This window comes from Salvelinus sp. IW2-2015, linkage group LG4q.2 (genome assembly GCF_002910315.2).
Source record: "Salvelinus sp. IW2-2015 linkage group LG4q.2, ASM291031v2, whole genome shotgun sequence".
NCBI classification, from domain to species: domain Eukaryota; kingdom Metazoa; phylum Chordata; class Actinopteri; order Salmoniformes; family Salmonidae; genus Salvelinus; species Salvelinus sp. IW2-2015.
The window spans coordinates 7179646-7197807 of record NC_036843.1 but is presented as its reverse complement, the minus strand read 5'-3'; the positions used below and the strand labels follow the sequence as shown (position 1 = coordinate 7197807).

At 42.9% G+C, this 18162-nt stretch overlaps 1 protein-coding gene across 2 annotated transcripts; it reads right to left on the bottom strand.

Moving 5' to 3' along the window:
• Positions 1–11466: 11466 nt before the first annotated feature.
• Positions 11467–17124, bottom strand: LOC111963195 (BSD domain-containing protein 1). Of its 2 annotated transcripts, none has more exons than XM_023986485.2 (11): positions 17047–17124; positions 16051–16114; positions 15680–15796; positions 15384–15551; positions 14916–14970; positions 13887–14002; positions 13661–13729; positions 13065–13149; positions 12474–12965; positions 12245–12348; positions 11467–12124 (listed from the first exon to the last, which is right to left on the bottom strand). In XM_023986485.2, the coding sequence occupies exons 1-11, from the start codon at positions 17055–17057 to the stop codon at positions 12098–12100; spliced, it is 1308 nt and encodes a 435-aa protein (XP_023842253.1). In that variant the 5' UTR covers positions 17058–17124; the 3' UTR covers positions 11467–12097. The 2 variants fall into 2 exon arrangements, with proteins under 2 accessions (XP_023842253.1, XP_023842254.1); XM_023986486.2 differs by lacking the exon at positions 17047–17124 and adding an exon at positions 16740–16759.
• Positions 17125–18162: the final 1038 nt, after the last annotated feature.

Below are 18162 nucleotides of genomic sequence, written 5' to 3'. Positions count from 1 at the left end.
GAGAGAGAGAGAGAGAGAGAGAGAGAGAGAGAGAGAGAGAGAGAGAGAGAGAGAGAAAATATTAGGTCACAATGGACATGGAATGGAACCACATCAGTGGACTGTCCACCAACCCTCTCACAAAGGGCCTAAACTGGCATGATGACAGAGTGGCCGCATAGAAAGGTTTTATTATGACTAATTGTGTGTGATGCAACAGATGTGAATGGAGGATCTGACTGATAGGATCCACAGACATAGTGAGAACTGTAATTAGCTGATGATAAACAGAGACACAGACAGACACTGTAGAACTTCAGCAAAGCGGTGAAAACAGGAACCATGTGCACAAGAGCTCAGAGGGGGTACAATAATGCATATCTGGATTTCTTTAGCTATTTAAAGAAAGCTATCACCCCCACATTAAAGAAATAAGCAACAAGCCACGTACAACACTGTGTTCTTGAATAACTGTCTTAGAGTATCCGTCTTAATTTTAAAACGCATACTACACTGAACAAAAATGTTAACGCAACATGCAACAATTTCAAAGATTTTACTGAGTTACAGTTCATATGAGGAAATCTATGCATTTCACATGACTGGGAATACAGATATGCATCTGTTGGTCACAGTGAACTTTTTTCTTTAAATTTGGGGCGTGGATTAGAAAACCAGTCAGTATCTGGTGTGACCACCACTAGCCTTATGCAGTGCAACATCTCTATTATTTAGAGTTGATCAGGCTGTTGATTGTGGCCTGTGGAATGTTGTCCCACTCCTCTTCAATGGCTGTGTGAAGTTGCTGGATATTGGCGGGAACTGGAACACGCTGTTGTACGCATCAACCCAGAGCATCCCAAACATGCTTAATGGGTGAAATGTCTGGTGAGTATGCAGGCCATGGAAAACTGGGACATTTTTAGCTACCAGGAATTGTGTATAGATGCTTGCGACGTGGGGATGTGTATTATCATGCTGAAACATGAGGTGATAGTGGTGGATGAATGGCACGACAATGGGCCTCAGGATCTCGTCATGGTATCTCTGTGCATTCAAATTGCCATCGATAAAATGCTATTGTGTTAGTTGTCCGTAGCTTGTGCCTGCACCCCACCGCCACCATGTGGCACTCTGTTGACAACGTTGACATCAGCAAACCGCTTGCCCACACGACGCCATACACGCCCGCTCCAGTTAAAACTTTTCCAGCGTGCCAGTGGCCATCGAATGTGAGCATTTGCCCATTTGAAGTCGGTTACAATGCCGAACTGCAGTCAGGTCAAGACCCTGGTGAGGATTACGAACACGCAGATGAGCTTTCCTGAGACAGTCTCCGTCAGTTTGTGCATAAATTCTTCAGTTGTGCAAACACAAAGTTTCATCAGCTGTCCAGGTTTCTGGTCTCAGATGATCCCGCAGGTGAATAAGTCGGATGTGGAGGTCCTGGGCTGGCATGGTTACACGTGGTCTGCGGTTGTGAGGCCGGTTGGACGTGCTGACAAGTTATCTAAAACGACATTAGAGGCAGCTTATGGTAGATAAATGAACTTTTGCAAGAGAATTGAATGGTGGACATTCCTGCAGTCAGCATGCCAATTGCACGCTCCCTCAAAACTTGAGACATCTGTGGCATTGTGTTGTCTGACAAAACTGCACATTTTAGAGTGGCCTTTTATCGTCCCCGGCACAAGGTGCACCTGTGTAATGATCATGATGTTCAATCAGTTTCTTGATATGCCACACCTGTGAGGTGGATGGATTGTCWTGGCAAAGGATAAATGCTCACAGGGATGTAAACAATTTACATATTGCATTTATATTCTTTGTTCAGTATATACAGTGCATTCAGAAAGTATTCAGACTATTTTCCTTTTTCCACATTTTGTTATGTTACAACCTTATTCTAAAATGTATTAAATACATGTTTTCCCTTATCAATCTACACACAATACCCTATAATGACAAAGTGAAAACAGGTTTAGAAATGTTTGCACATTTATTAAAAATTACAAATAAATACCTTATTTACATAAGTATTCAGACCCTTTGCTATGAGATTCAAAATTGAGCTCAGGTGCATCCTGTTARCAATGATCATCCTTGAGATATTTCTACAACTTGAGTCCACCTGTGGTAAATTCAATTGATTGGGCATGATTTGGAAAGGCACACACCTGTTTATATAAGGTCCCACAGTTGACAGTGCACGTCAAAGCACAAACTATGCCATGAAGTTGAAGCAATTGTCCGTAGAGCTCCGAGACAGGATTATGTTGAGGCACAGATCTGGGTAAGGGTACCAAAACATTTCTGCAACATTGAAGGTCCCCAAGAGCACAGTGGCCTCCGTCATTCTTAAATGGAAGATATTTGGAATCACCAAGACTTTTCCTAGAGCTGMCCGCCCGGCCAAACTGAGCAATCGGGGGAGAAGGGCCTTAGTCAGGGAGCTGACCAAGAAACCGATGGTCACTCTAACAGAGCTCTAGAGTTCCTCTGTGGAGATGGAAGAACCTTCCAGAAGGACAACCATCTCTGCAGCACTCCACCAATCAGGCCTTTATGGTAGAGTGGCCAGACGGAAGCGACTCCTCAGTAAAAGGCGCACGACAGCCTGCTTGGAGTTTGCCAAAAGGCACCTAAAGGTCTGACCATGAAAAAGAAGATTCTCTTGTCTGATGAAACCAAGTGTGCCAAGCGTCACGTCTGGAGGAAACCTGGCACCATCCCTACAGTGAAGCATGGTGGTGACTACATCATGCTGTGGGGATGTTTTTCAGCGGCAGGGACTGGGAGACTAGTCCAAACTGTACAYGACCTCAGACTGAGGCGAAGGTTCACCTAAGCACACAGACAAGACAGCGCAGGAGTGGCTTCGGACAAGTCTCTGAATGTCCTTGTGTGGCCAAGCCAGAGCCCGGACTTGAACCTGATCGAACAGCTCTGGAGAGACCTGAAAATAGCTGTGCAGCGACGCTCCCCATCCAACCTGACAGAGCTTTAGAGGATCTGCAGAGAAGAATCTCCCCAAATACAGGTGTGCCAAGCTTGTAGCGTAATACCCAAGAAGACTCGATGCTGTAATCGATGCCAAAGGTGCTTCAACAAAGTACTGAGTAAAGGGTCTGAAAACGTATGTAAATGTAATATTTCCGTTTAATGTTTTGTCATTATGGGGTATTGTGTGTAGATTGATGAGGGGAAAAAACAATTGAATCAATTTTAGAGTAAGGCTGTAACGTAAAAAATTTGGGAAAAAGTCAAGGGGTCTGAATACTTTCCGAATGCACTGTGTTAGTGTATAGCTCTGTATACCTCGTGAGAGCTTGAAGATGTCTGAAAATGTTGTATAGTATCAGTAATGACCAGAGATTATTTTGACCACAGTCAACGTACATGACAGTCAGTCCCATTGATGAGCAGTGGCTCAACAGCAACCGTGTCAGGATTCCAGAATGAGGCTCATTCCGAAGCGATCACTCTCAAGCACATACGGGTAGAGTGGAACAGGGTTGGGTTATGCTAATTTATGCACACCGTTACAGGAAAATGAATAACACCAAACAGGGAGGGAACAGAAAAGCACAGTTTCCATGGTAACCATTCTCCTCTAAAGTCCTCATCTCTCCAGTGGCTTTCAGTTGTTTTTTGATGTCCTCTTTGTTTTTCTGTACCAGGTGAAAATCAACCACCAGGAGAAACAGGAATAAGGCTGCATTCTTTAAAGTTTAAAAGAGAGTAGGGTAGGAGAAGAACTGTCTAGATTCAAGACAGGATATCTGAAGACACACATGGAAATACACACAGACTCATGAACATAAAAATGTAACACTCTAAACATCAAATTTGAGAAAGGTAGCCCAATAGAATTCCAGACAGTGTCTGATGCAGACCTAGAGAAAATTGAGAAATATAGAGCTAAGAGAGACAGAGAGAGAGAGAMACTATCACACAGCCATTCCTGCCCAATATTTCATATTTCATCTTGTCTGCTGGAGGATTTCTTGGCCCAGTCTGGTGTAATCTTGTCGAGGGGCAGATGGCACTCTGGTTGTCTCAATCAGATCCCCTGGATGAGGCAATGTTGCAGTACAGTTCTCCAGGGTCGCTGGGGCGGTGTGACGCTGGGATGAACAGGTTGGGCTATTCATCAGCATGACAAAGCATGTCAGTCATGAACCTTGAGGTGTTCACACATAGCAGGTCTCTAAATATAAAGTAGATGCAGGTGGATCCTTGTTATTTTTCGACTTCTAAATTATGAATTTATTCGCTTTAAAAGGTGAGCTTGGGAAAGGTTTCGTCGTTAGGTGAGTGATCATGCTAATGCCAAGCTCATTTTCCTCCAGCTGTCTGGGTTTTACACTCCACACTGAATCACACACTGTCACTAGCCTCTTTCTCAGAACACACATACATACAACACACACACCCAAGGACACACACAGACACAGACAAACACAAGGAGACATGCGCGCACACACACGCACAACCTCAAGATACAAGATCCACCTGATGTCCATATGATGTGGGTAGCCACTGGTCCTCTCTGTGCCAGCTTAAAAAGCTCTTGATGTTAGGGTAAGTGGACCTCCATCAGCATCTCGTTCACTCTAGTTTAATAAGTTGAGGTGATCCTGGCCTTGAGCACAGAGACTTTCAGACTTGCTGAGACATGACAGAATCCAAGGGACACCGCATAGTTCCTGCCTCTCTAACTCTAACCTCAATGTATACAGTAGAAGGTGGTCTCTACTACACAATTAGAAATGCTGGGGCACAATACATATATCATGGATAGCTAATTATATGGCGTAACCTCTCACAGGCAACAAGAGGTCCTGGTAACATACCCATCCTTTGATCTGTACCATTTTGCCTTTGCAATTTCAGTGGCAAATTTACATAATAGCTCGTGTCAGCCTTAATTTGTTGAATAACTGCGGCGATGGTCAAACTTTGACAGTTTAATCCGCCTCGCTGCAGCCAGTGAAATGAGGCTAGACGGAGACTGGCCCTTCGCTCCACACTGCATCTCCACAGCAACTCTCATACTCTCATACTCAATTACTGTCTGGCTGATGACAGCAGGGAATGAAACAGCGTGTGAGACATGAATGGGTCTGCTGGTGTCCCAGGTCAGAAGATAGGAGTCTGGGGATGGTAATGAGTGAATGAATGGGAGAAAAATGGAGCAGGAAGGAGGGACGGAACATTCAAAGAGAGGAACTGGAACAGGACAGAGGTCACTGGACAGGTCAGTCAGASAGGGTTGTCTACTAGAGCTGGGACGATAAACCGAAAATTACTGACACTGACATTGTCTTCCTCTTACAGAAGCATTTTGCTTACGTCGGTCATTTTCTTAACTTTGCTACACAATGTTTCTGTAGATTGTTCTAAAAACATTATTTGGTCAACAGTAATAATTACATTATTGGGATTCCTACTATGAAAGTATTTGCCTGTCCCTGTTTCGCTGTGGCCTGCTGGCTCTCATTACCTCTCCCCAATGTGCGCACAGAGGAGGGAGAGATGCATTCTGAGAAGCACAAGCATATGACCGTTGCACAAAATGCTAAATACAGTTTTCAAAGCAACTACTGTTCTAGTTACAGAGAGGAGAGTCACATATTTTCTGTGACTATATTTCATGTATTTCTTATCTCTTAGTTTTTAGTTCATGGCACCAATTGACATCCAGAGTAGGCTGTGTAGTGTTGTTTTGATGCYCCGCGGAACGGAGCCGAGTGGAGAGTGCAATTTGCACTGAATAGGCCTATATCAAGTAGCCTCGGCCTAGTGCTGGAAAGTGTTTGTAGGACATTAGCCTACATTTACGGATAGATTAACAAATTATTCTACATGGCTATCTAGCAACAATATCACATTTAGAGTTGGCAATCTAGCTAGGTGTTTTGAGTTCCCACTTCCTCTGGTGGTGTATAATATAGCCCATAGGCCAATATGCACAAAGATGTCGGCAAATTCTCTGAAGAGKCAATAATAAATCTGATCATTCTGGATCCTATTTTGACAGGTTGCACATCAAAATATCAATCTTGCATTTCCTGGATATGTTAGATGAAATAGCTTACTTTCTTAATCATAGGCTACCATCTCAGCTGTCTTACTTGGCACAGGAAAAAAATTGTCTAGAGCCCTACCGCTAATGTAAAGTAACTGTTAATTAAAAACATTTGTAATGTTGTATTTGTTGTTATAAAGTGTTACATTTATTGTGATACGACTTTTGTCCATATCCCCCAGCTCTAGCACCTCCCGCAAAAATGAATGTACTGTAATTTATCGAATTTATGCGTATTGCAAAAAGTGTCATTTATCGCATTATGGATTTTGTCCATATTGCCGCCTAAATATGACACACCACACACACCCACACACACACACACACACACACACACACACACACACACACACGCTCTCTTTAAAGCATGCACAAAAAAGAGTACATACTGTACAGGTCTAGCCTGCATGTTTTCTTACAATAAGAGCACACAAACCCTCCAGAAACGTAGAAGCAACTTCACCTTGATGAGAATCATTCATCTATCCGTCATTGTCCATGTGCACAGAGAAGGAGAAGGAAACCCCACTTCCCCATCCCTTGGGAGAGGGGAACAGGGACGTAAAGAATAAAATAGGGAACAAAGAGTAAACATTTGTTGTGGCAGCAGGCAGAGTAGTCTCCTGACGTGGTTACAGAGGAGCCCCTCTGTCCTGACCTTAAATCTGAATGGAGGGGGATTTATCATAGCTTCCCCCTGTCCGCTGCCCTTCCAACTCAAACCCACATTCCTCCCCAACACCACTTAGCACAAACAAAGTGGCCCGTTCCCACCACTGAACTTTGGAAAATGCTAAATTTGTTTGGAAAAGTCAGAAGAATCTCAAGAGCCCTTCAAGAGTCAACAGAGACCTTAGTCAATTAGACTGTCTCCCTACCATGTAGTCTAGTGAGTTCTAACTTGAAATATGTCAGATAGTTTGAGACAATTCCCATACGCACACATTTTTCATTAAAGAAATTGCTAATAGTCAAGTGTCTGTGCGTGTAGATGAAATAGGCTAAAAACCAACAGAGAATACACTCCTACATGTACATTCACAAGCACTCATGTACACACACACACACACACTTTTTCACACACAGCTGTATAAATTTGGAGATCTAGTCAGTCTCCAAGCCCTGATTACACATTCCATAGTGCTCAACCTCCTCCTCCAATCTGAGTCTTTTGTGCCTGTTGAAAGGCATTGAGGTTACAGGGTTTCTCCCTTTAGGGTGCACAGCATAATACTCTCGCTCAAGACAATAACCTCATCGTGACACCCTCGCTCTCTCTGTGTGTGTGTGTGTGTGTGTGTGTGTGTGTGTGTGTGTTGTGTGTGTGTGTGGTGGTGTGTGTTGTGTGTGTGTGTGTGTGTGTGTGTGTGTGTGTGTGTGTGTGTGTGTGTGTGTGGTGTGTGTGTGTGTGTGTGTGTGTGTGTCAGACAGAAAGGGGGACAGGGAGATGGTAAGAAAATGGAGAGGCAGAGCACGTTTAAAGAGTAGGAGGGAAGACTGCAATATGCCACTTTGGAGGGGAGTCAGGGGACTACCTTGGTATAGGCTACAGACAACTGTGTCAAGTTAATGTTTAACTTCTTGCAAGCAAAAACATGAACCGTCCAAATAAATGTTACTTTACTTCATAAAGATGCAGCCTTGCTAAAAATAGCTGTGCATTTTGGGCGTGGCCAACAGCAGACTAGGGAATGTAGCTACCATGTTGCTCTCTCACTGGATGGTACGGTAGACTATATTACTGCAATTTATTACAACACATTTATCTCTTATGTGGTTCTTTATTACTGTACTAGCAGTACTCTGAGCTCACTCTGTGTAATAAATCCTACAGTAGCCTACATCGCATTCCATTAGGTCAGTAGCTACTGCTAAAACAGGCTGTACTTAGATGAATGACGGTAGTACCAATGCCTAAATGTAAAGCACCTATACCACTAAGCCAAGGGAGCAGTCATTCCTTACAGGAAATTCCTACAGAGCACTTCTGCTAACTAAAAGGCTCCAAGAGAGGATAGTTTCAAGAATGTAATGTATACACTATGTTCAGTGTACAAGTCCAGTTAGGGTCCTTGGACCTTATATGACAATTCAGGTGGTCTCTATGAAACAGTGTGCTGTGATTCTGTATGTGGTAATGTAGCATGCATGTTACCATTATAGTGGGTAAAATAATMAAAATGATATAATAATTGAAACATTCTCCTAAAGGTTCCATCCAACCCTTTTAGCAATCCTTTCAACGGCCGTGATACATCTAAAAAATTCTCCACGAGAGAAAAGTTGAGAATCAAAGACAGAAAGCAGAGCAGAGCCCTCCATTGGCAGTGTGCCTGTCTCTGTGCTGAGACATACGCGAAATGGGAGAGAGCCATCGGGTTCATGGTCACATCTCTGACCAAGGCCCTTCTTTCCCGATTACTCAGTTTGGCCAGCCGGCCAGCTCTAGGAAGGGTCTTGGTGGTTCTAAACTTCTTCCATTTAAGAATGATGGAGGCCACTGTGTTCTTGGGGACCATCAATGCTGCAGATATGTTTTGGTACCCTTCGCAGATCTGTGCCTCAACACAATCCTGTCCCAGAGCTCTACAGACAATTCCTTCAACCTCATGGATTGGTTTTTGCTCAGCGATGTACTGTCAACTGTGGGACCTTATATAGACAGGTGTGTGCCTTTCCAAATCATGTCCAATCAAGTTGTAGGAACATCTCAATGATGATCAATGGAAACAGGATGTACCTGTGCTCAATTTTGAGTCTCATAGCAAAGGGTCTGAATACCTATGTAAATAAGGTATCCGTTTTTATTTGTAATACATTTGCAAAACATTCTAAACCTGTTTTTGCTTTTTTATTATGGGGTGTTGTAGATTTTAATGAGGGAAACATTTAATTTAATCAATTTTAGAGTAAGGCTGTAATGTAACACAATGTGGAAAAAGTCAAGGGGTCTGAATACCTTCCGAATGCATTGTATTCTATTCTTCATGTCTATCATGGCCATGTCTTGGAGAGGGCTATGGAAGCATCCATGTTAGAAAACAAAAGGGTAAAAATAACAGGCTCTGCAAACTGTTCTGTGACCTACATTAACCGGTCACACGCCACAACTGCCATCAGAACCATACAAGCCAAGCCCATACACGCTCATGTCAACCACTATAAAAAGGTGAAACTAGAGAAAAAATACCGCAGATATGAAATATACTATGTGTTAATATGCATCCATTTATGTGGAAAGAAAAAAAATCAAGCAGCATCTCTCCAACGAAGGATGGCTGCCATTGCCCCATTATAGCAGTAAGATGGTATCTGCACAAATACCCATTGTGGCTCAGGACATGGAGAAAATTGGGATCTATTGTGACGGGGTAAATTGTGAATCATAAATGCCAATTCAGAATTAGCTCCAGTGGATTAGATTGGTAAGCAATAGTGCTGCAACGTCAACCATTGGAAAAGGGTGGAAAGGGAGGCATGTTCTGAATCTGAAGTAAATTAGGCAACACTGCCACCGGGTGGCCTACTTTGAAATAAATACCCTAAAGCCAGGCGCGACATCAGCGTCGACTCTACTCCATGGTACAGTATTTAGCCATACCAGACAGAAATAAATGCACAAGAAAAAAAATATTTAGAAAAGGACAACGTTTGGTTGGATTTAAATGTTAACGTTTATTGACGCATTTCCAACYATTATTGCACTCCAATTTGATATTGTATGACGAGCAATTGCTACTTTTTCCCCTTTGAGGACAAGCTGTCCGGTCTCCCTACTCAGCTCTCCGTGGTCTGCGAGGGCTCGTTCACCATGGACGCTAAACAAACATCCTCACGCCAAACGATTAGGCAGTGGTTACCTGGACACCTGCGCAGCTGGCTATCAGTGGGAAAAGAGAAAAACAACTATTGCGAAAAGAGGAAAAAAAACTTCACATATTTGAATCACTGATTCGTGGTCTAGGCCTAGCTAACAGGACTGTAGACATGGCATATTTACCGAGATATCGGGACATCATCGATGTCGGTCGATGGACATGTAGATAGAGACTTCTGTGCGGCTAAAATGAATTTCGGTAGGCCTATATGGCACTCCGGCAGCGATTTCTTTTTGTAAACTCTAGTCTGGTGGTGGTGCCTGGTCATGGTTGATTTTTAAGCGGACCTTCAACGTTTGTAAACTGTCGACGTCCCATGTGGTGTAAAACCATAGAGCGATGACACCTGCCTACGTAGCGATGTTACCGTTACCCTGGCAAAGGTGTACCCCATCATAATGGCCTAACCGTTCAGCTCTTGACAAGTTCACTTCTCAGCAGCAATGATTTTCTAGAAATCCAGAGTTGAAGACAAACTACAGCCACTAACTTTTTTTCCTACAAATGTGCAGACAATGACTAACCATTTGCATTATGCTCTTTTTAATGACAATGCTCATTTGAAAAATAATTGCCTAAAAAAAACAGCTTTAAACGTACTGGTGTTTAAAGTGCAAATATATGTCAAGTGAAATACATGAGACATGCAACATATCAAGTCATTATTAAGTAATCCCTCCAACAAGCTACTAGTAACCAGAAACGTACAACTTAAAACGATACATCTGCTGTACAACTGTATGCATATGTGATTGCACTGCCATGCAAAACAAAGCACAGAGTAATTATACTCAAATAAAAAGCAGTCATTGTAAAGATCTGTAGACTACATCTTTATGCTTTGTGTTGGTCACTGTTTACACTGATGAAGACAACAGTTATTACAATAAAATATCAGAATAGCATGAAGCGATACTGCAGAATGAAGCTAGCCTATACTGTATCATTACATAAATCAAGCAGACAAAGCCCTCACTGCCTCGACTCCTCGCACACTGGTAACTCCAGAGCTGTTGTGCAGTCTGTCAATACCATACTAAGCACAGCAGGTTGTGGGATCAGCAGTCTGTGTTGTTACTCATTAATTATTTTACATCAGAAATAACATAACAGACCATATCCCCCTCAGACATCCAAGCGCAAAACTCTAGCACCATGGCACCTCTTTATTGCATCATAATGATCTTCTCTTGACGATTGACAACACATGAGCCCCTCCCTACCCAGAATAATAGACAAACAGGCCTGATAGCATAATAGATGTGAACATTAGTGTAGCAGAGACAAGAAACAAAAAGGAAACATGGCCTCTGGAGGTCACAGAAGAGATGTTCACATCAATTACTAAGCAGGACAGGGACTAAAACAAAGTCAAAACGTAGAACATGGATTAGTTGGGTTTAGACTCAGATCAGTGTCTTGTGTGACAAAACATTTGGATATCTTTTCRGCACTATAGTGTGTCTGACAAGGCCATGTATCTAGTTGTGAGTGAATCCAAAATTAATGCTCTCTATGAAGGCCAAAGTATATTTTGAATATTCACTTGCAAAAGATAAAAGAGTTAATAAATCACTTGAGGGGGAAAAAAACACGTTTAAATCATATTCAACATTCAATAAATCACATGTGAAGAACTCCATCTTATGTAACGTGATAAGCAGCGTTACAGCTTATGGCTATTCGGCAGCCTGAAGTAAAATAATAATCCCCCCCACTCATAACTTGGAATAACTACTAGCAACGATGTACTGTGGCATTTCAGAACAGAGAGCAGCAACTCCCCTTATGTGGGGAACCTATCCTCATAGATGTTACATAGCTTTAGTCAAATGGAACACCAACTAAACTAGTGTCATTCTCTAAGTCATAAGTTGTTCCAAGAAATAACCAACAAGACTGAGTAATCAGCCTTGAGACTTATACGCACAAACTGACAGCTGATGGTGCCTTGACAAATCTTATTGCCTTGGATTCCCATTGCTCTGTTAGAGCTTTCAGCAACATGGTCCAAACCCATCAGACATTCCTCTACGAACAAACGTGACATGGTGACAGCGTTGACAAGGAGTTAAAACACGTTAAGCATGGTTCGTCGGCCGAGAACTTGCTTTAATGGCGGGATAGAAACACTATGGCACGGCAATCGTCAGTCCCAGTTCTCCCAATCCTCCAGCTGAAAAATAACATGTAATTTAGCTCAATACAGTTGTTTCCAAGGCATGTTATCCTTTGTTATGGTTTGAGGTTAGAAGAAATACAACAAGAAAAATATGACAAATACATCATAGCCCACCTCTCCTGTAGCGGCAACTCTAGACAGCGCCATCTGCACCTCCTCTTCTGTCATGTCCAGGTCAAAGTCCTTCTCCCAGTCCTCACTGACATCTGTGCTGGACCCTGCAGGGGTTGGGGGGGCACAGGGTCAGATAGAACAGTGTTAAATGGTCCTATGACACAAACAGCTTAGGCCCTATTCAATCAAATCACAGTCACATCAATAGCTGAATAGAATGTCCTTTTACCTTTCTTGCCATTGTTTGAAGGTGTAGACTTCCCACTGTCAGAGTTGAGCTCAAACACCCTCAGGTCCTGGGGCCCCTCTGTCTCTGGTCTGGTGGTAGGAGCCTGGACTGTTACTCTCTCAGCTGTAGCTTTCCCTGTGGGCTCAGGCTGGGATGGGGACTCTACCTGACCTTCAGGCTGCCCCTGTTCCCTCTCCTCCTCCTGCTGCCCTTCTGGCTCGCTCTCCTCCAGGCTGGCCTTGTTGAGTTTCTGGGCCAGCTCCACGACTGCAGGATGTGGCCTGGCTGGTCTCAACTCCACCTGGGTGTGCAGGCTGCCACTGTCGCTGCTCAAGGAGAGGGTAGAGGAGCGCTCCCCGCTCGGAGACGGGATGGGGCTGAGCGGGGTCGTCGCCATGGTGACTGGTGTGAGTGGGGACAGCTTTGTCGRGGGGTCTTCCAATGGGGGTGTGAAGTCTAGGCGAGATGAAGACGTCACGCCAAGGAAGTCATCTGGGGTAGAAATAAGGGAGAGAGAACAGTGAGTGACATGAGACAGACCTGCACTAATCTAAAACATTTCACCATTGTGAAATCCACTATCCAACACACCTTCATCCTCCTCCTCCCAGCCCAGAGCCTCTGTGTGGGTAGTCTGCTCTGCTCTCTGCTTCAGGGCCACTCTTCTCGCCTCCTCCTGGTGGTCAGTCACAATAGTTATTATTCATCAGCAGAACAGTACCAGATTTTTGTGTTTTTATGTATTCAGGGAGCTGGTGCTATGAAGTGGTGATGGGTATTTTAACTTGAAAATTATCTAATACACACAACTTACCTGTGAAATAGTTGCATCGAAAACATTGTAAGATACCTCCATTTTGTCAGCATGCAGCACATAAAATATTATAAACACAGGTTGACTTTCCAGAAAAAGAGGAAGGGGCTGGGAACGGGCTTTGGCAGAGGAGGGCGTGGACTTTGTTAAGAAACATTGGAAAGCATCTGAACTCAAATCGAGTAGCAGGAGATTTGGCTCTGGGTGCTGAGATTAGCTTTCACAATCTCAATGTTTTCCCAGAGTCTTTACTAACCTACCGGAGCTCTGAGGCTCCTCTCCAAACTGTCCAGCAGAGGGAAGAGTTTACTTTCTAACGTGATAGAAGGGGGTGCATGAAGCTATCCATGCCAGTAACAAAAGTGGGAATTACCTGGTACAACTGAAAGACTTTGTAGAAATACCGCTGCCAYAATTCAGAATGGGCTACCGCTGCTGGCACCTACGGATCAAAATGCATAATATGCTACTTCACACCCAGATTTTGCATTGTTAGGAACAAGAATAATTCACTTACATTCTATTAACGTGGTAAATAATGTTAAGCTCTAGTGTTTCTATGATAAGACCTTTTAACAGGAGGGTTTAGATAAGTGTACCATTTTGGTGTAAAGGGCCCTGATGGAGGGGCTGTTGACCAGGAGGTCAGAGATCTCTCCTTTCCTCTCCTCCAGACTGAAGCAGGAGAGCCACGCATCAAACTGCTCTAGGGGACCTAGGACAATACACAGGCCACACAATTAAAGCACACCCAAGACACTAAAATGTTTGACAGTTTAACTGCATGAAAATAAGAAGTCRTGTCCTGACAAGTTATTTGTATTCACTGTAATAGGAGTTCATTTTGACCATGATTAATGGGTAGGCCCAATCCATAAACCTGATTTTAATGCCCACAGAGTACAGTGGGCAATACACAGAAATTGAACACACTTAACATTTGCTTCGGAAATATCAAACGAGAGGGCTTGCAGGCTTGGATTATTGGAGCGCATTTGAAGACATTTAGTAGTCTCTCAGATTGAATAGAGCCCTTAGTTTGGTAAGAGGAAAGGGAGGAGTTAGGACATCCGGTTTCTTACGTCACTGCCTTATTTGCTTGTTGCCCTAAGGTAAACATCCCCAGGACACAAAATAGCAGCTAACAAGATGGAGATCAGAGGTTCTTTTAATGAATGTATTTCGCAAGTAGCTAATTTGAATCAACTACCTTCACTAAAACCACTGCAAAAGTTTTGCCTGCAAATTTTGGTTTCAAATAGCAACGTTCTGGCAGGTCTGCCTACAGGTTATGGTAAGAGTATTTCATGAGCAATTTCTGATCGCATTTTAAGCCCCACCTATCCAAACTTGTGATTTGTTGGGAGAGTTGTCTGTCTGAATCGGACCCTGCCCGGGAACATTTATTTTCATTCCCTTTTCCAAAGTTACCAAGAGAATCCATCATGACTTCCAGACTAAAAATGTACATAGGGCCTTTAGTCCCTTGTCATTGCCATACTGTAGGCTTTGTTATGTTTTGAGGGCACTGAAGCCTGGTTAGTGACATTACATGGCACATGACCTTTTCTTGAATATAATCAGAAGAGTGAAGAAACAGATGGAAAAYAAAATTGTGGACTGTTCACCGTCAGGCTCATTGCAGTATGTAGCAGGGTCAGCTTGTAGACTGTAGAGACGAGCCTAGGGAACAAAACACAAACTGTAACTCATGTGACAACATGAGTTTCTATTGGAATGGACAAATTCAAGTAGGTCCCTGCACGTTTGGTTCCTAGTGAATACACCCCTGGTATCTAGTATTGCAACAAAAAGAGACCGATAACAAAAACATTTTAATCTCTTGAAGCCTAAAGCACAAATCTGTGGATAAACCATCCCCTCTGCTGTGTAGCTCAGTATCACTTCTGAGACTAACCACTCATACATGTTTGAACAGGTGGGGGAGAAGCTCTAACAATGTTAACATTTCTGAGATACATTCTGGTATATTAGCAGTAAGTGCAGTAAAATGTAAAACAGCATAGTATCTCTTCCTTAAGTAGTTGAATGACACTGTCACGGTGATTAGTTAAACACAATCTAAACATCCTCACCTTGGTGCTGTCATACACCTCTGTGGTGCCTGCAGGAGTTGCCACTAGCGTGATGACATCACAGTCGATGGTCATGTCCTGGGGAGGAGCGAGGGTGTCTGTTATCACGCCTAAGAAACTGGACAGGCTCTTCTTCACCTTCTCTGTGGTGTCAGAGGAGCCCTCCACCTGAAACAAAGTGGGACAGGTGGCATATGTCAGACAGGAAGTATGCCTACAAATAACCAAGRGACAATGCATATTAGCTTTTCTCATATGGGTCACTGTGACCCGTAGTAAAGAACCAAATGGCCTACCGCTAGTTTGCTTCTAACAGCACTTGCTGTGGCGACGATGGAGCACGCAGTATCATGTTGCACTACGTTGGAGAACTCTGTCAGGTCACGCTTTATAAACTCATACGCCTCAGATGACTGTAAAAACAAAATGTTGGAGTTACATTGGGAAGTCCAAACAAGGTGAGATGTCTGCAATAGCAGCATACATTGGACATCACAAGGATATTCATTGACTTTTATGTTTTATTATGAGTCATGTTGAAAACATTGAATTTGCCTTCTTGACAAACAGCACATAACAAAATAGCCAGCTAGTTTATTTTGTAGCTTATTATGCATCATAAGGAGAGAGAACCTGATTATTTGTGCAGGCTAGCATGGATGCCTACCTTATCTTTGACGGCCTGGAAGCTTTGCTGAAGCCAGCCTCCCCACCAGCCTTCACAGCCTTCCCTGGAGTCAAGAGACATGGTGATGTGACTTAAAAATGGATCAACAGGGCAATGTCATGCAATACATATCTTGCATTTTAGATACTTAACTATGTTAATGGCCTAGCTAACGTTACCTACAATCTGGCCAGACAGGAGAGTAACAGTGTACATACACTCATCTGACAGCAATCTAGCCAGTTTAGCTGACTGGCTAGCCAACACCTGGGGTGTATTCATTACGTCGTTTCTGTTGTAAAACGTTTGCAGTTTGGAGTAAACTGTTTGTTGCATAATTGGCGTAATGAATACACCCCAGGTGTTGGCTAGCCAGTCAGCTAAACTGGCTGGATTGCTGTCAGATGAGTGTATGTCCACTGTTTCTCTCGGACAAATTTAGGTAGGTCCCTCCCCGTTATGTTCCGTTTGCTCTGTTTAATTTCGTTTGGTTCTTAAACGATAAACGGTTTCAGTTTCAATAGGTTATGAATACACCCCAGTGAATGTGCATTAGACGTGTACAGCAACTAGCCTAGCTAGTTAGCTGTCATGCTAACAAAGTTAGCTACGGTTGGAACCATGGCACTGTATTTTATCAATCACTTTTAATAAATACAACAGGAGGTAGAAATAATCGACAAAATTACATTTGTCACGCGATTAAAACGTCGGTCTCTGCGATTAGGCAGCAACCAGTCTGTTAGTCACTGCTAGCTAGCCACCTAACGTTAGCCATCAAGCTAACCAGCTGGTGCAATATTTTGGTAAACAAACACCGACGGACTTCCTCACATTGCCTCGAGAACAGACAGAACGTTTTGAAATGGGTGAATGTAGCAAGAGCTAAATATGAAGGAAGCAACATCTTATATGAAGAAAACCCATGCCAAAAGTGTGATTATAATATGATGGTTAATTTATCAAACAAAAACTATTTTGCGACTTCTCACTCACCCTTCAGCCATCTTCAGACCATGACGACATCACCGGCATTTACTGAACTCTGACCCTGCTGAATTAGGAAAAAGTTTGTCCCTCTAAAAGAAAGGCTTTTCAGTTTGTATCTGCGTCTACTAAATACAGCTTTAGGGTAGATAGCTCGTGTAAAATGTATTATTATTTACCAAATTCATTATTAGCTCTTTAGGCAATTTTTTAGGTCTATGTCTGCAAATGATCATGGTTAGGGATGGGTCAACATTTACATAATACTACACACTTTTTGGAGGAAAATGGGGGAGCTTTCAATTTACTCTTGAAAGTTGATAGAAGAATGCACAAGGTGCAATTTCGAAATTGGGTAGTGCATCATCAGTTCCTCTTGTCATGTTAGTCATTGCATACCTTAGAGAGATATTTATAACTTGTCAGAAATGTTCAGATCAACTAGCCCATGTCAGCTAATGTTTTTTAGCCCATAGAATTTGTTGTAATGTTTGAGTCACTTAAATATCACAGGACATGGCAAAATGTATAGAGTTGCAAGAAAATGAGCTTTAAAACAGCTAAATGTTCCCCAATGCTGGAAGGGGGGCCTGAGTGAAAAAGTTTGGGAACCACTGTTTTATTAGGCCTATTCCAAAAAATGCACCAACTTGCACCAGGGGCGATTTAAGCATGTAAATCTTGGTGGGGCAAAAAAAAGTGTGTAGTAGCAAAGCCACTACACAACACAACACTAAACAATACATGAATTGCGCTATAACGGTGACAAACGGTGCCCACAAACCTACATAAAGCTGTCCCAACATCTTACCACTGCTACACCTGGCTATCAGTGGAGCCTTGTCTGGCAGCGAAATTATTCAATGATTACATTTCTCTAAAACAGGCTACATGTGCACCACAAAGTCAGAACAGTAGGCAAAATTGAGAGGGGTAAATAGACCAAATATATTACATAACTATTCAGTAGCATACAATACCTTTTTGGACTCACCTTGTGCTGTGCTCACTTGAACAGGAAGGTGGAATGGTGGTCCTTCATGGGCAAATTTTGTTGACAGGTTGCCACTGTCTTGCACGCAGACTAGCCTATAGCCTATGTTTTGTTCTGTTCTCTTTGAGGAG